At 34.2% G+C, this 21,815-nt stretch overlaps 1 protein-coding gene and 1 long non-coding RNA gene across 2 annotated transcripts; one reads left to right on the top strand and one right to left on the bottom strand.

The window, feature by feature from the left end:
• The first annotated feature begins 7,691 nt into the window (after positions 1-7,691).
• LOC110903995 lies at positions 7,692-9,448 on the top strand. The gene is made up of 2 exons (XR_002572299.2): positions 7,692-7,927; positions 8,332-9,448. It is a non-coding gene; the product is annotated as an uncharacterized LOC110903995 (long non-coding RNA).
• A 6,896-nt stretch (positions 9,449-16,344) lies between these two features.
• On the bottom strand, positions 16,345-16,749 carry LOC110907470 (uncharacterized mitochondrial protein AtMg00820-like). Its single transcript, XM_022152450.1, has one exon. The coding sequence runs from the start codon at positions 16,747-16,749 to the stop codon at positions 16,345-16,347; it is 405 nt and encodes a 134-aa protein (XP_022008142.1).
• Positions 16,750-21,815: the final 5,066 nt, after the last annotated feature.

Here is a 21,815-nt window from a genome sequence, read left to right as displayed (position 1 = left end):
TACCCTCCGATCTATTCAAAGGAACATTTTCGGAACCCTAGCTTTTGGCCGGAAATGTCGTTACACAACTTACGCAGGAACTGCACTGTCTACCCTCCGATTCAAACCACCGTTATCGCTACTATGCTTTGTTTTCCCCATGGAATGGAGAGTTTCACGACATCGATTTTTTGTTCGAAGTATATCTGGATTTGTAATAATATGGTTATCATACATGGCACCTCTCAAGTAGGTTTTATTGGCCGGAAAAACAGAGGTGGTGGCGGAGGTGGAGGTGGTGGTGGGGGCGAGGGCAAGGGCGGGGGTGGGGGTGGGTGAGTGGTGGATTTGACTAAGGCGGCCAGGTCTGTTCAGCGAGATTTTGACCACGGTAGTGGTGGCTAACAATGTAGATAGGTATTGGTGTGGTGGTCGTGGTCATGGTAGAGGTAGCCGGAGAGCTGTAGTGGAGGTTGCCGGAGAGCTGTGGTGGTTGTCGGAGTAGTTGTGGTGGTGGTGGTGCAGGGAAGTAGAGAGAGACGGGGGAAGGGTGGGGAAGAGTTACAGTGTGTCTATGATACATAATTACAAACATACATACATACATACATATATATATATATATATATATATAATGTAAGTATCTATAGAAAACCCACTTTAATTTAGAAAACCCGGGAAACTCAAAGCTCCCGATATTTTTTTTTCTTGAAAAAATTTACACATGTTATATACATGTTTTTAAGGGTTTTGGGCAAAAAAAATCAAAAAAGCGTCGAATAGATATTTTTTTAAAAAATAAACAAGTTTTGGTGTAATACATGTTACAAATATGTCAGATGAATGTAACATGTGTTACACCAAAACTTGTTTTTTTTTTTTTTTAAATATCTACTCGGCGCTTTTTTGATTTTTTTTTTTTTTGCCCAAAACCCTTAAAAACATGTATATAACATGTGTAAATTTTTTCAAGAAAAAAAAACATCGGGAGCTTTGAGTTTCCCAGGTTTTCTAAATTAAAGTGGGTTTTCTATACATCCTTCCCCTATATATATATATATATATATATATATATATATATATATATATATACAGGGGATGGCTAAAATGAAAACCATCTCCAGTTGCGAAAACCGTGAGAACCACTTTCCAACCATTAAATCTTGGAAATAGATGGATAAGATTAAAAGTAATTAAACCATTAAAAATTTTTTTTGTCTTATTATTTTTTAATATTTTAATGTTAAAAGGATATTTAAGTAAATTTGCTCTTTTTGTCTTATTATATTTATTGTTTTTTATTACTTTTTTTGTCTCATTACATTAATTGCTTTTTATTAAAATCATATTTTTTATTAAAAAAAATTTTAAAATCATATTTTTTTCAAGATTTTTTTTACACAAAAATGTTTTTATGAACCGTCTTTTCTTACGCACGGTTTTTTTACAGGTGGTTTTACGCCCCGTTTTTTGCGTGCCGTTTTTTCGCCCGGTTTTTTACGCGCCATTTTTTTACGCCTGGTTTTACCGGCCGTTTTTTAACGCGTCGCTTTTTACGCCCCGTTTTATCACTCGTTTTACGAGCCATTTTTTAACGTGTTACACGCCGTTTTTTACGCACCGTTTTTTACACCCCGTTTTTACGCGTGATTTTTTACGCGCCGTTTTTTACGCGTGATTTTATTTACGCGCCATTTTTACACACACACGTTTTTAAATTTTTATTACGATTTTAAACTTTTTTTTTACAAAAATTTTTTTAAACATAAAACTTTTTTACAATTTTTTTTTACAAAGAACAAAAATTTATATGAAAGCATTTTTACGGTTTTAACCTTTTTTAAAAAAAAAATTTACACACACGTTTTTAAAGTTTTTTACGTAAACTTTTTTTATGTTTTTAACTTTTTTTTTTTACAAAAACTTTTTTTACAAGAAAAAATTTACAATTTTTTTTTACAAAAATTTTTTTTGCAAAGAACAAAAATTTATACGAAAACTTTTTTTTCGGTTTTTAACTTTTTTTTTTACAAAAACTTATTTACAAAAAATTGAGAGAGAGAAAGATGAAAATGAGGTGATTTAAATTTGAGAGAGAAAATGATTTGATGGTTAGTCAAACTTTAAGAGGAGGGAGAGATGATTTGATGGTTTTGATTAAATGACTATATTACTCTTTTAGTTGTCATTATCTGATTGGTGGATAGTGGTTCTCGTGGTTCTCGCAACTTTAGGTGCTTTTCATTTTAGCTGTCCCCTATATATATATAAAAAGTATATCGTACATTACGGCTTAAAGTACTTCACGTACAACAACGTGCGTGATTTGTTATATAACATGCGTGATTAATGTTTTCAATATGCATGATTATTGTGTCTCAACATGCGTGATTTTGGATTTTTGAGTTATAACGTGCGTGATTTTAAAATGAACGTGCGTGATTTTAAAATGAACGTGCGTAATTACCTGTCGTACGTGATGTACGTTAAGCCGTAATGTACATTAACCTTCCTCTATGTACGTATAGGATAAGGTTATTGTAAAAAAGGTTAAAAGTGTGAGAAATATTGTGGAGATGATATGTGTCCTCAATTTAAATGAATTCAAATAGGTAAACAAATAAGTTTATCGTTGATTCAATTAAGTCAAAACCTTCCATAATCGCCACCTTATTTATAGGAACATGATTTTTTATAAAGACCTCTACAAAAAAACACTACGAATAACATTGCAGCCACCATTCAGCACATATATAACACCATTCAATAATTATATAACGTCATTCAATAAGTATATAACATCATTCAATAAGTATATAACACCATTTTAAAGATCTCTATAAAAACACTACGAATAACACTGCAACCACCATTCAGCACATATATAACACCATTCAATAATTATATAACACCATTCAATAAGTATATAACATCATTCAATAAGTATATAACACTATTAAAGACACTACAAAACACCATTCAACAGTTCATAACACTCTAATAAGTACATAACACTACAAAACAAGATATAACATTACAAATGCCTATAAAACAATATGAATGGTATATAACACCATATTACCATTTTATAGCTCTGTATAACATTACAACCCCTGTCGTTCCACTGCCGGCACCACCACTGTCGCTCCGCCCCAGCCGTAGTGGAGAGGTGGCCGGCGCCGCCTCTCTACAGTCTCTGATTTGGAGATGTCGATGATTCGGAGCGGTGAAGATGTCGATGATTCGGAGCTACGGAAGAGAGCGACGGAGACGTCGATGATTCAGATTGGCGGAGATGTCAGATCGGCGGAAGAAAAGCAACGGAGATAGAGGTTCCTGTCATGATTCGCTAATTTGTATGGTTTTAGTAACTGGTTTGCATATGAAGATACAGTTTCCTATTTTCAAATGAATATAAAGACTCTTTTACCCCTACAATTTTCAATCTAGTCCAAAATAATAAAAGACAATTTACAATTTGGTCTCTATTAATCTCAACCATTAGATCAAATATCTAATGGTGTAGATTTTTTCTTACCTTTCTTACAAAAAACCCTTTTTTTTTACAGGAACCTATATATATATATATATAATATTTTCTTTTATTTTTTTAACTTAAAGGATAAAAGAATAAAAAATATAAAAAATGGGTGGATGAAAATAGTAAAAAAAAAAAAACAAGTATGTATAATGACAAAAATACCCCTGTTTTAACTAAGTATTTTGGATGGAGTTAGGCAATGTGATCAAAATGACAAAAAATTGGGAAAAGTCAAGGACGTAGAGGAGGAAAAAAAACTATTTAGACTAAAGTGGCAATTTTGACCAAACTTCAGGGACTAAAATGGCAAATTACTCAATATATAAATTGGGTCCCATGACTCCCCCTCCCCCACACACACACACCCCCGGAACTTTTGATCAAGCTCCGCCACTGAATAATATGATTGTCAACTTCAAGTTATCGATTACGGAAGAAACGTAATAAATGTTATTCCAATTGCATCATCAAATTTTGGGGACATCTTGGCAGTGTTTTAGTTATGAAGAATGGTTGGGTAGTTGATGTTTGGTTCTGATAGAATTTTGTTTGGACACATTTTGGCAGATTGATGTGTTCCCCAAAATCAATAGATTGGATGAAGCATGGGCGAGACATGAGGTGGTTTACCCATGCTCGTTTGTCTCTCACAACCTTGCCGTTTAATTACTTTAAGGTCATACAAATACATTATACATGCATCATGCATCCATGTACATCCATACATATACGTGTATCTACGTATTGATATGGGGAATAGTTAAACACACATATGGCCCATTGCTTTGTAGTCTAGTAGTATTTTGATGGTAAGATAAGGGTTTGAGACCAATAGGTCCTGGGTTCGATTCCCATAAGGGGAGTTTTCCTATATTTATTGGGCTTTCTCCTGAATTGGTGTATGGGCATTATGCCTAGTGGAGAAGGATATGATCGGGTGGTTCTGTTGGTGGCACAATGATACTCCGGTGGTCCGTCAATGATCCAAATTTGTCGTTAAAAAAAGTTAAACACACTTATGAGTAATCCAAATGCTATTATTTCATATTTTCATGAGTTAAAAAAAATGTAGTGATAATCCAAATAATAAAATACTTATATGGGTAACGCTATAACAAAATTAATCTTGTTAATTCTTTATCGAGTAAGATTGATCTTTAGTATCTCTCTTAGACCACCCGTAGTGGTTTAGAAAAATAATGCCCCCACCATGGGGCATTATCCGACACGTGTCATCCCAGTCAGCATGGAGCGTTATTGCAAAAGTGGCGTAGTGGGAATAATGTCTGATAATGCCCCTTCCAATCATTAAACAAAAAAAAAAGCAAACTATTTTCTAATTGGTGGGTCAAACCCAGTCAAACCTTCCTTCTTCCAATTTAGGCGTTTTAATTATAATGCCCAAGCAATTTTTTTTCAAAAATAATGCCCCATAATGCCCTATGTAATGGGGGAGTGGGCATTTTTTTTGAAAATAATGCCCCCATAATGTCCCACTACACATGGTCTTATAAAGTGACAAACCCGCTACTTAACATGTAATTAAGTCATTTAAATGACTTGGAAGCTCAGTTTTGTAGGACATATAATTAATCTTCTTCAAAACCAGAAAGAGACCATCTACTCTACTTAACTATACAATTATAAAAACCCTAACTAATCTTAATTAACTAGAGGGAGAAATTCTTGACTGTGAAATTATGTTTTGCATTTCTTAGCTCTTGGATTCAGTTACATTAGTTTGTATAGATACACAATAAAAGACCAATAAACTGCTTACTACTAAATATCTTAAAATAATTAATATAAAAAACCTATTGAAATAGTCATTACTAAATAACTCACTGCTAATTTATTTTTAATTATGCCTGTTTTTGAGTAACTATATTATTGACCCACAACATGAATTAAATATCATCATCCTTCACTATATTTTTCTCATTGGTTTTATCTAAGATTTTTAGAAGGTTTACTTTTTTTATAAATATCCAAGGAGAACCTTATGGATGAACAGGGAATCGAGATTTCTTTCATGAAGGTGTGAAATATTTTTAAAAATTTTAGGCCTTTAGGTATATAAAAAGAATTCGGTTCATATCAGGTCGGATCGGTTCGGGTCATGAAAACAAATGAACATTAAACAAAAATTTAATAATCATCAAAAACATGTCAGACGTCGTTACAAACATATTTAAAATGTTGCCCAACGGGTTTTCATAAGTTCATCGCTCCATAATTTTCAATTTTACTAAACATATAAATCGCTCCATAAGTTCATAAAACAACACTAAAGTACTAAACATGCGAATAGCTCCATAAGTTCACCGCTCCATAATTTTCAATTTTACTTTTCAAACCCTAGTAATTGTTGATTACTTGCTTCTTCTAAGTTGTAACAACAAAAAAAGTCATCGAAACAACAAAATCACCCTACTAAAGTCTAGAACAAAAAAAAGCAAAAGACATAAAATTTCAAACCTTTTTATCATCTCTAACATTAAAAAAGCTGAAACAGAATAGGAAGGGGCGGTGGGTTTGGTGGCCGGATATTGACGAATTCCAGAGAGAAATTGGGGGCTCGTTGTTGTCGTCGCTGGCAGTGGGAAGTTGGGGATAGCAGACGAGAGAGAGCGGGAGAAAAGCTGAAACAGAATAGGAAGGGACGGTTTGGGTTAGGTTATTTTATTATACTTCAAATTTTGTTGGGTTGGGTTGGGTTGGGTTAAGTGGACTTAGGCTAAATTATTTAGTGAAATTGAGTGGGTTACAAACTTGTAAATTAGTTTAAATTTTTTTTATAAAAATAAGTGTTTATGTTATATCGTTATAAAAATAAGTGTTTGTTACAATTGTTTTCTTATAAATTAAAAATATGTTTTTTTTTTCTAAAGAGGCGGTTAAAAATATCCAAAGGGTGTAAATGTAAATTTCCAAAAGGGTGTGATCAGGATTTTACATAAAAATTAACACTAACTTTTTTTCAAGTGATGTGGCCGCAAACCCACTACCCCAGGGAATCCGAATGAATGCTCATACAGTCGTGCCTCATGCCTCATGATGTCTTTTAAATGAGACGAGGCCCAATGAATACTAATAGGCTAAAAGCTACACGGTAGGCCCACTAACTGATATGGTACTCTAACAGCCCATATTTCTTGTCGGTATTAATTTATCTAGCATCCGCGATAGCAATATACCAAGAAATAAGTATATAATGAAGACAACGTTTTTTAAATTTATTTGTAATTTGTGTGTCATGTAAAGGTGGCGTTCTATAATATATCGAGACAACGATTATTACCTCATATTTCTATATAAGATATGAAAGCTATGAAGCTATTTTGAAACTTGAGTATCGGCAGATATAGAGCGTATCCATATCAAGTTAAAGTGAGCTTAATCGAGGTAAGGTATGGCTCGTGAAAGAATATGTAGGTTAAAGTTTCGCTTGTATGTGTTTTATTCGTAGAGGGTTGTCAATGTTCAATTACTATGGAATAAGTATGTGCAATGTTAGACACTGGTCTACTTATAATTTGCAAGATGTAAAGTTGAAAAATCTTATCAGTTTATTAGGGCTGTTCATGAGCCGAGCCGATCCAGGGTAAGCTCGGGCTCGGCTCGATTATAAACCGAGCTGGCTCGGCTCGGCTCGGATTTGAAACCGAGCTGAAAATCTAAGCTCGGACTCGGCTTGGTTTTAAACCGAGCTGGCTCGACTCGACTTGGTTTTGCTCGATTTTAAAAAGAAAAATATAATATATAACACTCAGAATTCAGTAGCCTAAAATATTATTCAATACTTCAAAAAATATTCAAAATAAGTTTATCCTAATACATTACAAGCCAAAATCATGTTCAACAACGAAAAATAAGTTTTAAATTTCAATGAAATACAATATTAGTTTATTAGCAAGGTAATTAAGATTCAAATATGCCATGGATACCAAATTACAAGCCTAAATACATATAAATAATAACAAGTTTTTTGTAATATATTATAATGTATATAAAAATAAATATATTATAAAGAAAATAATCCGAACTAAGCCGAACTGAGCTACCAAGCGAGCCAAACCGAACCAATTCGGCTCGTTACGATTGTTCTAATGCGATTGTTCTAATAGATTTCTTTACTTGGCAGGGTCATTATGACTTTAAACATCGACTTTTTTTTGTAAACGATCGCATCCCTTATTGGGCCACATCTTGCGTGTAAAGGCAGCCACGCCTCTGCTTCTTCATGTCATCTCTGTTTTATAGTTCCTGGGAGAGAGAGAGAGACGAAGACGCAAAGTTTAGAGCGAGAAGAAGCACTCGCGAAGAGAGAGAGAGAGAGAGAGAGAGAGATGGAGCTAACACCGCTTCCGGTGTTCCAGGCGGCGCAAGACGGTGCTTCTATCTTCGGTATGCCAACAACCCCAAATCTCTTCTCCTTCGCTGCATCATAGTTGAAACCCTAGGATTCACATCTCGGCTTCGCTATTGCAGATCATATTGCCTCTTCTGCAATTTCTCTCACATCTCACAGTTCTTTGGATCTTATATGATTTACAAATGTTTAAAAATTGAAATATGGAATCTTTCTAACAGATAGGATGTTTTACGGTAATTATGTTCTCTAAGATTGTTAATACATTGCTAACCAGAATAAATCAATCAAAATGCTCACCGTTTTGCTTACCTTTTGAAATTAGTTGTAAAATTATGATGACGGGTTACTGAATTTTGAATTATTATGTTATTATAAACTTTCAGCCATGTTTGGTTACTTTGTTTCACTTTCTAATACTTGATATTCCACCAACTAGGAGGAAGACGGGTTGTGGAGACGGGTGGTGGTGGCACTTCATCATACGCCTAGAACGTGGCCGGCGGTCCCGTATAAGAAATGCCTTACTGGTACGTGGGGAACCATAGCTAGAGTCGACAACTATCTAGCGTCTTTAAATGTGGATCTCTTAGGGGTGATTAAAGGAAAAGTGGGTAATGGGTCAAAAATTAGATTTTGGGTAGACATGCGGGTTGGTGACAAACCGCTCAGGTTGGTGTACCCGAATCTATATGAATTGGAGAAAAAAAGGGATGCATGGTAGCGCATAGGTGTGTGTCACGCAGTGGCCTAATGTCGTATCAATGGGAGTGGAAAAGAAATATTATGGATGATATGGATGCGGATAACTTGTTGGTTTAATGATTTCGATCAGTAATGTGCAGTTCAGTAGGTCAATTGATACTTGGGTGTGGGTGGAGGAGGCTGCAGGTGAGTTTTCGGTGGCTTCGGTCAAGCGTGCTATTTACAAGGCCCGTAATGTCAATCTGATAAAGACGTTGGATTGGAATTCTTGGGCGCCCATCAAGTTAAGTCTGTTCGGCTGGAGACTAAGTTTGCGCATGCTTCCTACGATGGATGAACTCATTAAAAGAAGAATTTGCTGGGGTCCGAATGGATGCTGTTTGTGCCATTCTGCAGAGGAATCAGTAGATCATATTTTCACAGAATGTATCGTTGCGGCTGTGGTTTTGCAGCAAATTAGCGTGTGGTGCAAGATCGCTCCCTTTTATGCCTTTTCTATAGAAGATCTGTTCGGGTTGCATAAATTGATCTCAGGTAGTAGCATCAAAAAAGGCAGTCCAAGTCGTTATTCTTGCTACTTGCTGGAGTTTATGGCGGGCGAGAAACAATTACATTTTCTCCAATGTTCCAGTGAAGGTCAGAAGCATATTGGAAGAGATGAAATCAGTTTGCTATTGTTGGGTTAGTAACAGGGGAAAATCTATTGATATGGATTGGAAAAAGTGGAAAGGATTTATATTGTAATGCTCCAGTTAGTTGTTGTGCTCGGGCCTTTGCCAGCTCCTTGGTGGTAGTTGGTTTTTGGTTTTTTTTTGAATTTCGCTGTTCCAAAAAAAAAAAAAAAAAAAAAATCAAACATGTAGCCATAGTGATTTATGAGTCCCGATTATAAACTTTATAAACTTAACGCCACCTAAGAATCTCCACATAATTTAATGTCGATATTATTCCATTTATGACAATTGTTTGTAATTTTTAGTGAGTAAAGTAATGAGAGTTACAAACTATTAAATTAGACGTTCGGTTAAAGTGGTCACATTCTTTATCGTCACTTATAAGCACATGAGTGATGGTTATAATAAGATTCAAGGACAAATTTTAAGATGTTTTTATGATGAAAATTTTAGGTATGTTATACCACTTTAGTTTTTTCCTACTAATTATGGTACTGTATTAAGCATTAAAGTCATTTTCTGTATTTCAGATAAGAAACGATGGTTTGGTAAGTGGTGTGATTAACACGATTAAAACATGTTGGGGATGAAATGAGTCTTTTTTTAAAATGGGTCTTTTTCAAAATTGGCGAGGCTTTCGTATAAATTAAGTTTTTCAAAATCATATTAAATTATTACACGCTTAGAATAACAACATTGAGGATTGAATGTGAACCTATAAATACATAGGTGTACTTTACTTTCTTTAATTTTTTTTCTATTATAGAGATTCTAATGTGATGGTATTTTTGTTGTTTCCATTATTATTTTCTCTATATAATATAGAAAAGAGGCTCCAATGTAAATGCTCTAAATATAGACGTGTACTTTACATTCTTGCTTTTGTATGTTTTTATGGCTCTTTACAACAAGAAAAGGTTTAAGAAACCGAATAAAAAATTTATGGTGGAGAAAAGGGAAAAAGGATACTTTAGATGTTAAAAGTGTTATTTTTATACTTTTATTTGCTGTAAATTAAATTTTCCTACCCGGAAAATTTCCGGGTTATAACCTAGTAAGTATATAATGAAGACAACGTTTTTTAAATTTATTTGTAATTTGTGTGTCATGTAAAGGTGGCGTTCTATAATATATCGAGACAACGATTATTACCTCATATTTCTATATAAGATATGAAAGCTATGAAGCTATTTTGAAACTTGAGTATCGGCAGATATAGAGCGTATCCATATTAAGTTAAAGTGAGCTTAATCGAGGTAAGGTATGGCTCGTGAAAGAATATGTAGGTTAAAGTTTCGCTTGTATGTGTTTTATTCGTAGAGGGTTGTCAATGTTCAATTACTATGGAATAAGTATGTGCAATGTTAGACACTGGTCTACTTATAATTTGCAAGATGTAAAGTTGAAATATCTTATCAGTTTATTAGGGCTGTTCATGAGCCGAGCCGAGCCAGGGTAAGCTCGGGCTCGGCTCGATTATAAACCGAGCTGGCTCGGCTCGGCTCGGATTTGAAACCGAGCTGAAAATCTAAGCTCGGACTCGGCTTGGTTTTAAACCGAGCTGGCTCGACTCGACTTGGTTTTGCTCGATTTTAAAAAGAAAAATATAATATATAGCACTCAGAATTCAGTAGCCTAAAATATTATTCAATACTTCAAAAAATATTCAAAATAAGTTTATCCTAATACATTACAAGCCAAAATCATGTTCAACAACGAAAAATAAGTTTTAAATTTCAATGAAATACAATATTAGTTCATTAGCAAGGTAATTAAGATTCAAATATGCCATGGATACCAAATTACAAGCCTAAATACATATAAATAATAACAAGTTTTTTGTAATATATTATAATGTATATAAAAATAAATATATTATAAAGAAAATAATCCGAACTAAGCCGAACTGAGCTACCAAGCGAGCCAAACCGAACCAATTCGGCTCGTTACGAGCCGAGCCGAGCCGGCTCACTTTCTAACCGAGCCAAGCTGGTTCGACTCACTTTCAAACCGAGCCATATCGAGCGAGCTTTTTCCGAGCTAAATCCGAGCAAGTTTCGAGCTTTTTGGACAGCCCTACAATTTACTCGTTAAGTGAACTTAAACCGGATGATTTTTCTAGTTGAAAAATCTTATCAGTTTACTCGTTAAACTTAAACGAACTTAAACCGAATGATTTTTCTATATTACTTTTTGTTATTTGTTATGTTATTGTTGTAATATTTTCTAAAATTATTGTGTATTTAAATAACGTAGACAAGAACGGGGTCAGAAAAGATATGAACGTACACAACAAGTGACAAAAAACATGTGGTACCGCTCGGTAAGGACGTCCATCTCATACGTTCGTACACCAATATCATGTACTCAATTTTTTAATATAGTAACAGAATATAGCATTACATGTGGGAATATTGAAAAATTATATAGTGTTTATATTCTATATATATATATATATATATATATATATATATATATATATATATATATATTAAATTCAACTATAAAATAATCTATCTACTATAATAAAACAAACCAAGTTTTGAACACATGTCATTTATCCTCCTATTTTTATAGATAATTAATATCAATTAAAAGATAATTATACAATTAAATTTAATATAAATTTAAACAATTCGTATAGGAGATAATATATATATATATAATATTTTAAAATAGAGTAAATTACAAAAAACGTCCTTTATGTATATCACTTATTGCAAACTGTCCTTTTTCTTCAATAATTACAGAATAATTATTATTTAGTTTGATCTATTATAATTAATTGTAGATAACTCTCCTAGTAAATATTATTTAGTTTAATCAACAAAACCAAACTTTGTGAAAATATATTATTTATTTTTATTTTTAAAAAATTATTATATTGATTTTATTACATAATTTTTAAAAAAATTGTATATAACTTTTAATATTACTTTATATATAAAATTAGATTTATTACGGGTGTTTTTAAAATGTAATCTATTTTATATTTTATTACTCAAATAGCTGCTTATTTACTTCTTGAATAACATGTTTAAACACTGTATATTCTTTTCAATAATCATCTCCATAATCACCATATCTATGGCATACCGAGTATATTCATCAGTTTTTTTAAATATAATTTTCTTATTATTTGGTATATAAAATAATATTTATTCAACTCGTGTAATACACGAGGGTTTTTAAAGATATAACTTTTTTTATTATTTGGTAAACAATATTACATTTATTCAACACGTATAATACACATGGTTTTAAAGATATAACTTTTTTTTTATTTGGTATATAAATTTATATTTATTCAACCCGTACAATACATATGGTTTTTATAGATATAACTTTTTAGTATTTAATATATAGAAAATTAAATTTATTCAAACCATGCAATAAAGGAGGTTTTTAAAGATATATTGTTTAGTATGAAACCAAGTTTTTGGACACATGTCATTCATTGAAGCCCCCTATTTTTATAGATAATTAATATCAATTAAAAGATAATTATACAATTAAATTTAATATAAATTTAAACAATTCATATATGAGATAATATATATATAATATTTTGAAATAGAGTAAATTACAAAAATCGTTCTTTATGTATGTCACTTATTGCAAACTGTCCTTTTTCTTCAATAATTACAGAAAACGTACTCGACGTTTGCAAACCCTTGCAAGTTATGTCCTTTAGCCCTAACTCAGTTAATTCAAATGATTTATTTATTTTATTAATCTAAAATAGTTAAGGGTAGAACCTATTTAAAAAATGTTTAAAAGGTGTTTATTGGTTTTATAATTATATTTTCGTGTTCAATTCTCAACTCAAATACGGTAATCACTATGTTTACGTGACATTTATAAGAACAATAGCCACAATCACCCCATCTATCATATATCGAGTATATCCGTTAGTTTTTTTAAGATATAAATTTTTATTAGATTCATTCAACCCGTGTAATAAACGAGGTTTTCTAAAAATATAACATTTTTATTTTTTACTATACAAAATTACATTTATGGAACTCGTGTAATGCTCGGGGTTTTAAAAATATAACTTTTTTTATTATGTAGTATATAAAATCATATTTATTCAATACATATAATACATTAGATTTATAAAGATATAACTTTTTATTGTTTGGTATATAAAATTACATGTGTTCAACCCGTATAACACAGCCCCCCTCTTTAGTCTCCCTAACGGTTGGACTTAGTCTCGCTCCTCAGCTCGACGAGGTTCTTAAAAATGTAACTTTTTTATTATTTAATATATAAAATTAAATTTACTCAACCCATACAATACAAGGGGTTCTTAAATATATAACTTTTTTATTATTTAATATATAAAATTACATTTATTCAACCAATGTAATAAACGAGATTTTAAATATATATTGTTTTATTATTTAGTATATAAAATTGCATTTATTCAACCCGTGTAATAAACGAGATTTTTAAAGATAGATTTTTATTATTTGGTATATAAAATTGCATTTATTCAACCCGTATAATACACGGGGTCTAACCTAGTATTTACATAAAAAGAAGTTAAACCAAATAAAGGATAGAAAATACCATTACAAATAGTTAAATGCACAAGATGATAACATATATAATGTCAAACCTTTTATTTTAGTTAAAACACTTATAGGTCTAATTCAGTATAAGCCAATGATCTCTAGATCAAGTGATAAAAGGTTTGTATTTCTTTTGAGAGATGTAGCAGGTTCAACTCTTACTTGGTGCAGAATAAAACATTGGTGGGCAATGATAGGAGACCCAGGGAAACTTGGGTTTGATCCTTGAGTCAAACCGGTTTTACCGGTAATTTCACCGTTGTGCCTACGGACGGGTGGGTTAACGGGTTTACCTCGGAATTAGTGGTGGACTCGGGTTACTCTCGGAGTATTCCGTTTGGTCCAGTGGATGCCCCAAGAGTGTTCGACGCTGATACTGTTGACCGTAAAAAAAACTCAGGTTATAAGAAAAATTTGCTCTAATCGACAAAAAGTATTGAGAATTTAGAAAACAAATATTTATGTAATTAGTAATTCCATAGGTGGCTAGCTCATTGAGAAGGTGTAAAAAAACTTAAATGAGATATATAAATATAAGAAGCCCCTCGGGCCGCTCTTGGCTTCACCTTATTTCTCTCTTGTTCATTCCACTTCCATCCTCGTTCACCGTTCGCGATGGATTCAACAATTTTATCTATCGGTCACATCTGTTTGGTCTTTGTATGTTTATCAAGAGGGATTTTTATTGAGTTGTGTCACCGAACTTTCTTTGGCTGGATTTGAGTCGGGTCGATGAAGCATTATAGGCTTTTAAGTGTAGATTTAGGGTTTTAAATTTGGTTCATAACTTACATCTTGCAAATCCTGTGTTTGTTGTTAATTCATCTAAATAAAAGAAAGTAGCATATTGACCTAATTGTTCATTGTATATACCGTTTAAAAAAATGTTGGTATACCGGCCTAAATTGGTTCAGTGGTTCTTAACTTAAATAGTTGCATGTTTCAACCTAAATAAAGATTCAATCAAACAGTCTAAATCAGAAGAGCATATGAAACTAGTAGGATGAGAAGGAACTTACCTGGAAATTAGAAATTGAACCAAATTTATCCAAGCTTTCAAATTTCACCCAAATTTCTAGACCTCGTCTCGTAGTTTGGTATGTGCCAATTTTGTATGGTTAATATCCATTGCTCAAAATCAAAGTTCCACAAATGATACTGATTCAATCAAAGTTCCACAAATGATACTGATTCAAAGTGGTTTTTGTTAAAATTTCAATCAAAACGTTCCTCAAGTGAAATTAACTTAATCAAGAAAAAAAACCGGTCAATTTCATATAGGAACAAAGTTATAAAATACTATAAATACCCATGGAAAATTATAAATATTTGATATACCCTTACAAAGTAGTAGAAATATCATATATACCCAATTCATTAGAAACAATTTAATATTAGTTACATAAATAGACCTTGTGGTTTATACTTAATTTCGTCTTTAGGTACTAACTTATTTTTTTAACAGGTTTGAGGCTTGTGATTATTAGTTTGTAACGACTTTGGGTATTAACACTAACTTCTGTTAATTTTTCTATTAAATTTGAGTAGAATGACTAAAATACCCTTTTGTAACTACAAGTACCATTTGTATAAATCAACACAATGATATTGCAAAGGACCAAACATGTCTTTTTGTAAAGTGTTTTAAAAATACTAAGAAACTGTAGGGACTTGTGTGAGATAGATCTGGCCTTGTGTGAGATAAATAAATGAGCTTTCCTACTAATTTTTGGTAAAAAATAAGATTAGACAAACTTTGACCTTTTTCTTTACATATATTAGCAACAACATGATTTTGCTCAATAGGTCAATTAGAAGGTTTACACCCTAACATCCCATACTCACTTAACAATTTCAAACAATATAAAAAAATAACAATAAGCTGGAATATCAGTTTAATCAGTTGCGATCCTACAAGTGGCATCGACAAAGTTTTCATATTAATTATAAGCTGAAATCAGTTGCGATCCTACAAGTGGTATCAGAGCAGGAGAGTTGATATCTACTCAATTTTCTCTGAGACAAAAATAAAGTATTATTTTCATTTATGACTTCCATCCCTAAAAAATACTTCACTTTTCCCAAATCTTTAATCTTGAAATTATTTTTTAATGTAGCTTTAACATTACTAAAATCATCCAAAAACTGTTCCTAGTTAGCAGAATATCATCTACATACACTAACAAAACAACAATAATACCACCTTTATGTTTAACAAACAAAGAATAGTCAGACGTACTTTGCACAAAACCAAAATCAAGCAAAACCTTAACAAGTTTTTCATTCCACTTTCTAGGGGCTTGTTTTAATACATAAAGAGGTTTTTTTTTTTTTTTTTTTTCAATTTACAAACTCTAGTCTCATTTTTAGAATAATAACCCTGTGGTAACAACATATAAACATCCTCATGTAAAATCACCGTATAAAAATGCATTATTAATTTCAAGTTGACACAAGTTCCAATTATGTTGAACAACAAGTGACAAAATGCACCTAACAATACTCATTTTTACCACAAGGTGCAAAAGTTTCTTCAAAGTCAACACCTTCCTTTTGACTATAACCTTTTGCAACTAACCTAGCTTTGGATCTTTCAATTTCACCACTAGACTTATATTTAATCTTATAAATCCATTTACACCCAACAAGGGTTCTGCCTTTAGGTAATGGAACAAGATCCCAAGTTTGGTTCCTATTAAGAGCCTTTATTTCCTCATTAATTGCTGAAATCCAATTAGGGTCCTTAACAGCCTCAAAATAAGACTTTGGTTCTACACTTTTATTTAGACTAGTAGCAAAACAATGGTTTTCAACAGACAATTTAGAGTAATTAACAACTTTTTCAATTCCATACTTTACTTTCCATTCAACAACAAAATCATTAGATTTCCTAGGCATATTTATAACTCTAGGGACCTTCTAGTAATAGGTCGATCACTACTTCCTGAACTATTTCCCTCAGAACTTGGATTTTCTGCATTGCATTCGTCCACAACCTCAACCCTGCCAGACTCATCAACATTGCTCCTAAGCTACTGCACATCAGCCATGCCTATAGGAGGGTCAACTTGAGACTCTGGCTGTTGAGTCCCTTCTCGCGAAAGCACATTATTATCCCTTTCACCATCATCATGAAGTCCATGTAGTTTGGTTCCTATGTCTTCATACAAGTCGAAGAAATTAAGCATAGTAACTTCAGAACATGTATTTACATTAAATGACTCAAAAACAGTTTTATCTTTAACAGGAAACAAATTCTCATAAAATTTTACGTCCCGGGAATAAAATACTATTTTACTATCCAGATTAAAAACCTTGTATCCTTTTTTATCATTCGAACATCCTATAAACACACATTTCTCAGCCCTACTTTCTAACTTATTTGATTCATTTAACACAATACAAAAACATAAACAACCAAACAACCTTAAGTGTTCAAGAAAAGGTTTAAACCTATACAACATCTCATAAGGTGTCTTGCCATTTAACATAAAAGCATGAGTCCTATTGATTAAATAAGCAGCTGTTAGAATACATTCATCCCAAAACCTCACAGGTAAAATACTTTGAAATAATAAAGCCCTAGCAACATTAAGAAGATGCATATGCTTCCTCTCCACAACACTATTCTGTTGTGGAGTGTAGGTAACAGATGTTTGATGAATTATACCATTAAGTTTATTTTATTCAATCATTTTATTATTCACAAATTCCAAACCATTATCACTTCGTATACACTTCACAAGCTTACCAAATTGTGTTTTAATAATGGTCATAGAAGTTTGAAAATAATTGATGTGTGTAAAATGCAACATATAAATTACATCAAATGAGGCATAAAACTAACCCTTTTTAAGTACTAATGTTGGAAAAAGAGTGTTTTTGTCTTCCTTTTGTATTTTCAGGATTAAATGAGCTCAAATTAACAAAAGAAGCAAAAAGGCAGCTAAATCTAACATAAATACAAGAAAAGGAACATAAGTGGATTACCCGACCCCTCGACAGCATCCTCCCAAGCAAAACAGAGAAGGCAGAAGACTGAACACGCCCCATGCTCAGCGAGCACGGGACCGTGCCCAAGAAGCAGCAGATAAGACAAACCTATAGAAGCTTCTATTGCCCACCACGGGGCTGTGCCCAGTGAACATGGGGGCGTGGCGAAAGTACTGCAGGCGCATTAATTGTAATTGCGAATTACAATTAATGAGGAGAGAGATTGTCAGATAGGCACGGGGCCGTGCCCAACGGACACGGGGCCGTGCCCAGGCTTCTGTTCAGCCTATAAATAGGAGTGCTTGGTTTCATTGCAACTCATCCCTTGGCCCACCACCTCTCTCACACTTCATCCACCATCCACCACCATCACAACACCATCATCCACCACCATCATCCATTGTCCATCATAGAGTGTGTGAGTCGTCTCGGGATCCAAGATTGATCGTAAGAGTTCTTGACAATCAATGTCATGTTTGCCTAAGTCTCTTACATCACTTGGTGAAGACAAGTGTTTAGTATAATACTTTTTATTTTTAATCTTTTTCACTTTTTATTTGGTTTGTATTAATGACTTTAATAATTAGTTGCTTATGTTGAAGGTGATTCTTCCTTATCGTTTGTCTGTGGTGTCTTGGCATTATTTTACTGTCTATATAAAATAAAAGATTTTCACCATCCATATCTCCACGGTCTATATGGAGGTATGTTGGCTACCTGGTCGGGGGTTAAGGGAACGGTTTGGTAAGGGTCTTGCCCTTGTTCAGCGTTTAGAGGTCCTGCAAGGGACCTGGGTCAAATTTAGTAGGATCTCCTTCAATACCCAAAGGTATTGGATGGCGAGGATCCAAACTCTTTGACCCCCTCATAAGTTAACTACTATTAATACTATAACCCGGCTATTTAGGACTGTATCCCTGCTGACTCAGACTACTTAGTTGAGGGTAACGTCACCTCCAAAAGAGGGGCCTACCATAATTTGCATTAATAACTTAATTCATTATCTTTCAATAATCTGACCCTTTAGGATTGTATCCTTGCTGACTCAAACTACTAGGTTGAGGGTAACGTCGCCTTCAAAAGAGGGGCCTACTACAATAACTAAGATAATCTCTTAAACAAGTGCAAAAGTGCGAAAATAATCAAAGGTTATACTAATACACGAGTCGGATCCAAGTGATTCATCTTGTCTATCTGTTTTTATTTTTATTTTATTTTTCAGCATTTAGTTAGTTTTATTTTCTTAGTTTAAAAATCTTTTTCTAACATTTTGATTTGGTTAGACGTTGAGGATAAACCGGTACTAAAAGCTCTTGTGTCCTTGGACGACCTCAGTATCTCACCAACACTATACTACGTCCATGATGGGTGCACTTGCACATATGTGTGTTTAGTGTTAGTAAATATCGTGTTTTATAAATTTAAAACTTGGCTAAAAGTGTAAAAAGGGCTTAAAATATACATCTAAAATATAACACACTTCACGCACATTAAGTTTTTGGCGCCATTGCCGGGGACACAAGGATTTTAAGAAAGTTAGGAATCAACGGCCTAATCATATTTTTATTTTTCTTTTTAATTTTTTAGGATTTTCTTAGTTTTTCAGCTTCTGCAGAGCTCAGCACGGGCCGTGCCTACTGAACACGCCCCCGTGCTCAATCATTGGAACTGGCAATCTTGTTTTAAGTCAGACAGTAAGCTGAACACGGGGCGGTGCTCACTCAACACGCCCCCGTGCCCAAGATTCACTTACTGAAAACAGAACCGTTAGATCCCGACGGTTGGTAATTTCTGACACAAACATGAGTGATGGTAATTCTTTTTACTTTCGGCACTCTTATGGCACGTGGTGTCAATTATGTGGAGGCGAACATAAAGAATTAGAATGTTACTTTCTAAATTATAAGCCCCACTACATAGACCCACCGTCTCCCTATAACCTTAAGAGGGGCGAAAGTAAAAATAATCACTATCTCTCCCTCGAATGCGTCCAGCCAAATATTCAAGGAGAAATGCTCCTTGACGAGTTATTTCAACTAGAAGATCTAATTTTAAATTGGTCAAAAGAGCTTAGGAAGGATTTCCTTAATCCACCCCAAAACGATGACCATGAAGAAATGTTGGGATTGTATTCCAACGTCGTTGCTCCCAAAAATACCTTCATACCTAGCAAAGACTTGGACGATAGTCGTCCCTGTGCCGATTGTGCCGTGAAGGACTCTCCATCGACTTCGTTCGGTGCATACATAGACCTGAGCGATTCGGCATATACCTTCTTTAACGAGAGCCCGGGAAAGGGTTGGACTTATCCACCTAGAATAAAGTAGGAATTACCCTCACCGACAACCTCTTGCGTTCTCGCCTTAGTCTAGGACAATTAAGGTATCTTAGGCACTTTGGGGTTGTTCCAACCAGTAAGGAACCCCCCGATATCAATAAGTTCCTTAGAATTAAAGAAACTCCATAAGACAGCTTCCAGACACGGGGCCGTGTCCAGGTCAACACGCCCCCGTGCTCACCTAAAAGATTCTCTGCTGATTTTGTCAGAATACGGACAAAATGTGTCAGGATTTCATCTACACACGGGGCCGTGTCCAACCAACACGGGGCCGTGTCCAGTGCGCTGTCGTTTTCTTTAAATGCAGCCTGATTCCTGCTCATTTTTTACCACTTCAAAAGACAGAGATTCCTGGGATCTTCACTTATACCATCCTAGGCAAGTTCTAAAAGAAGGTTCCCAAGAACCATCTTGTCCCTTCCACTTTTATTCATTACCTCTTCTTTCAATTTTTTTCAAACATTTCCTCCATGAAAGCTTGGGAACTCCATGATTCCAACCTTTAATGAGAAGTTTGTAAGATTATTGGCTAAGGAATCTTGTTTAAAGTTAGTTGTATAACTCTGTTTTAAATTATCTGTGCTTAAAACCCAGCCGAAAACCATAAAAATAATTTAAAACTCCAGGACTCCTTAGCCTAAAATCCTGCAGACAAGTGGACACGGGGCCGTGTCCGAGGTTCTGTTTCATAAAAATTTAGCTTTCTTCGGTTTATTTCCCAGAAATGGCAAGCAGAACAAGCGGAACATCTTTAAGAAATAACCGACAAGGGAGGAGATCATCAACGGCGGAAGACTCTCTTGTAAACTATGTTTACGCCCTAAGAGAGGCTATTGATGAAATGACGGGGGTGGAAGAAGCATTGGTCGACCGTATCAACCATCTAACGGTGGGACTGGAGGGATGTCTCCGAGAGGTAAACCTCTTGCACCAGAGGTTAAACCTTCTCGTCTCCCCGCCTTTGGTACCTATAATAACCCAAAGGGCGTGGAACGTGGTGCCCGAAGTCATCATATCGGCCGAATGGTATTCCATGCACCCTGAGCCTCCGTAAAGGGTAGTGCAACGAGTCCCGGTGAGTGTTCCCCCTCCTTCACAAGTTGCTGAGGAAAATGAAGTTGCCTTCTTCCTTCCAAGGGAGATAGAAGAATGGCTTTAACAACATCTAGGGAAGAAAACCGTCGGCCGAAAGTCCTACTACATCGGGAAACTATTCTCGAAATTTTCCTAAAAAGTAGAACTCTTTATGATAACTTCGTGTACCTCCTGACCTAATTAGTTAAGTTTTTTTTTCTTCTTTTATTTTATTTTATTTTAGGAACATTATGTATCTCTCTATGGTTTTAATGGAATGATGGTTTTAAGGGTTGAATGGATCATAATAAATAAAACACTCTCATGGTGGTAAAGGATGATAAGGGAAACGAGAAACATAGCCCCATGCACAAGAACAAGGCCACCCGACAACAATTTCTCCATTACAGTAAGTTCAGCACGGGCCGTGCCCAGCCAACACGGCCCCGTGCTGAACACCCTGCAGAAAAATGCCCAGTTCAGGTAACTGGACACGGGCCGTGTTCACCAGACACGCCCCCGTGTCCAGGCTTCTGTTTCTTTTCTTTAATTATCGTTA

This window comes from Helianthus annuus, chromosome 14, assembly GCF_002127325.2.
Source record: "Helianthus annuus cultivar XRQ/B chromosome 14, HanXRQr2.0-SUNRISE, whole genome shotgun sequence".
Taxonomy (NCBI): domain Eukaryota; kingdom Viridiplantae; phylum Streptophyta; class Magnoliopsida; order Asterales; family Asteraceae; genus Helianthus; species Helianthus annuus.
The sequence above is the reverse complement of the archived record's forward strand: the minus strand, read 5'-3'. Positions and strand labels throughout refer to the sequence as shown.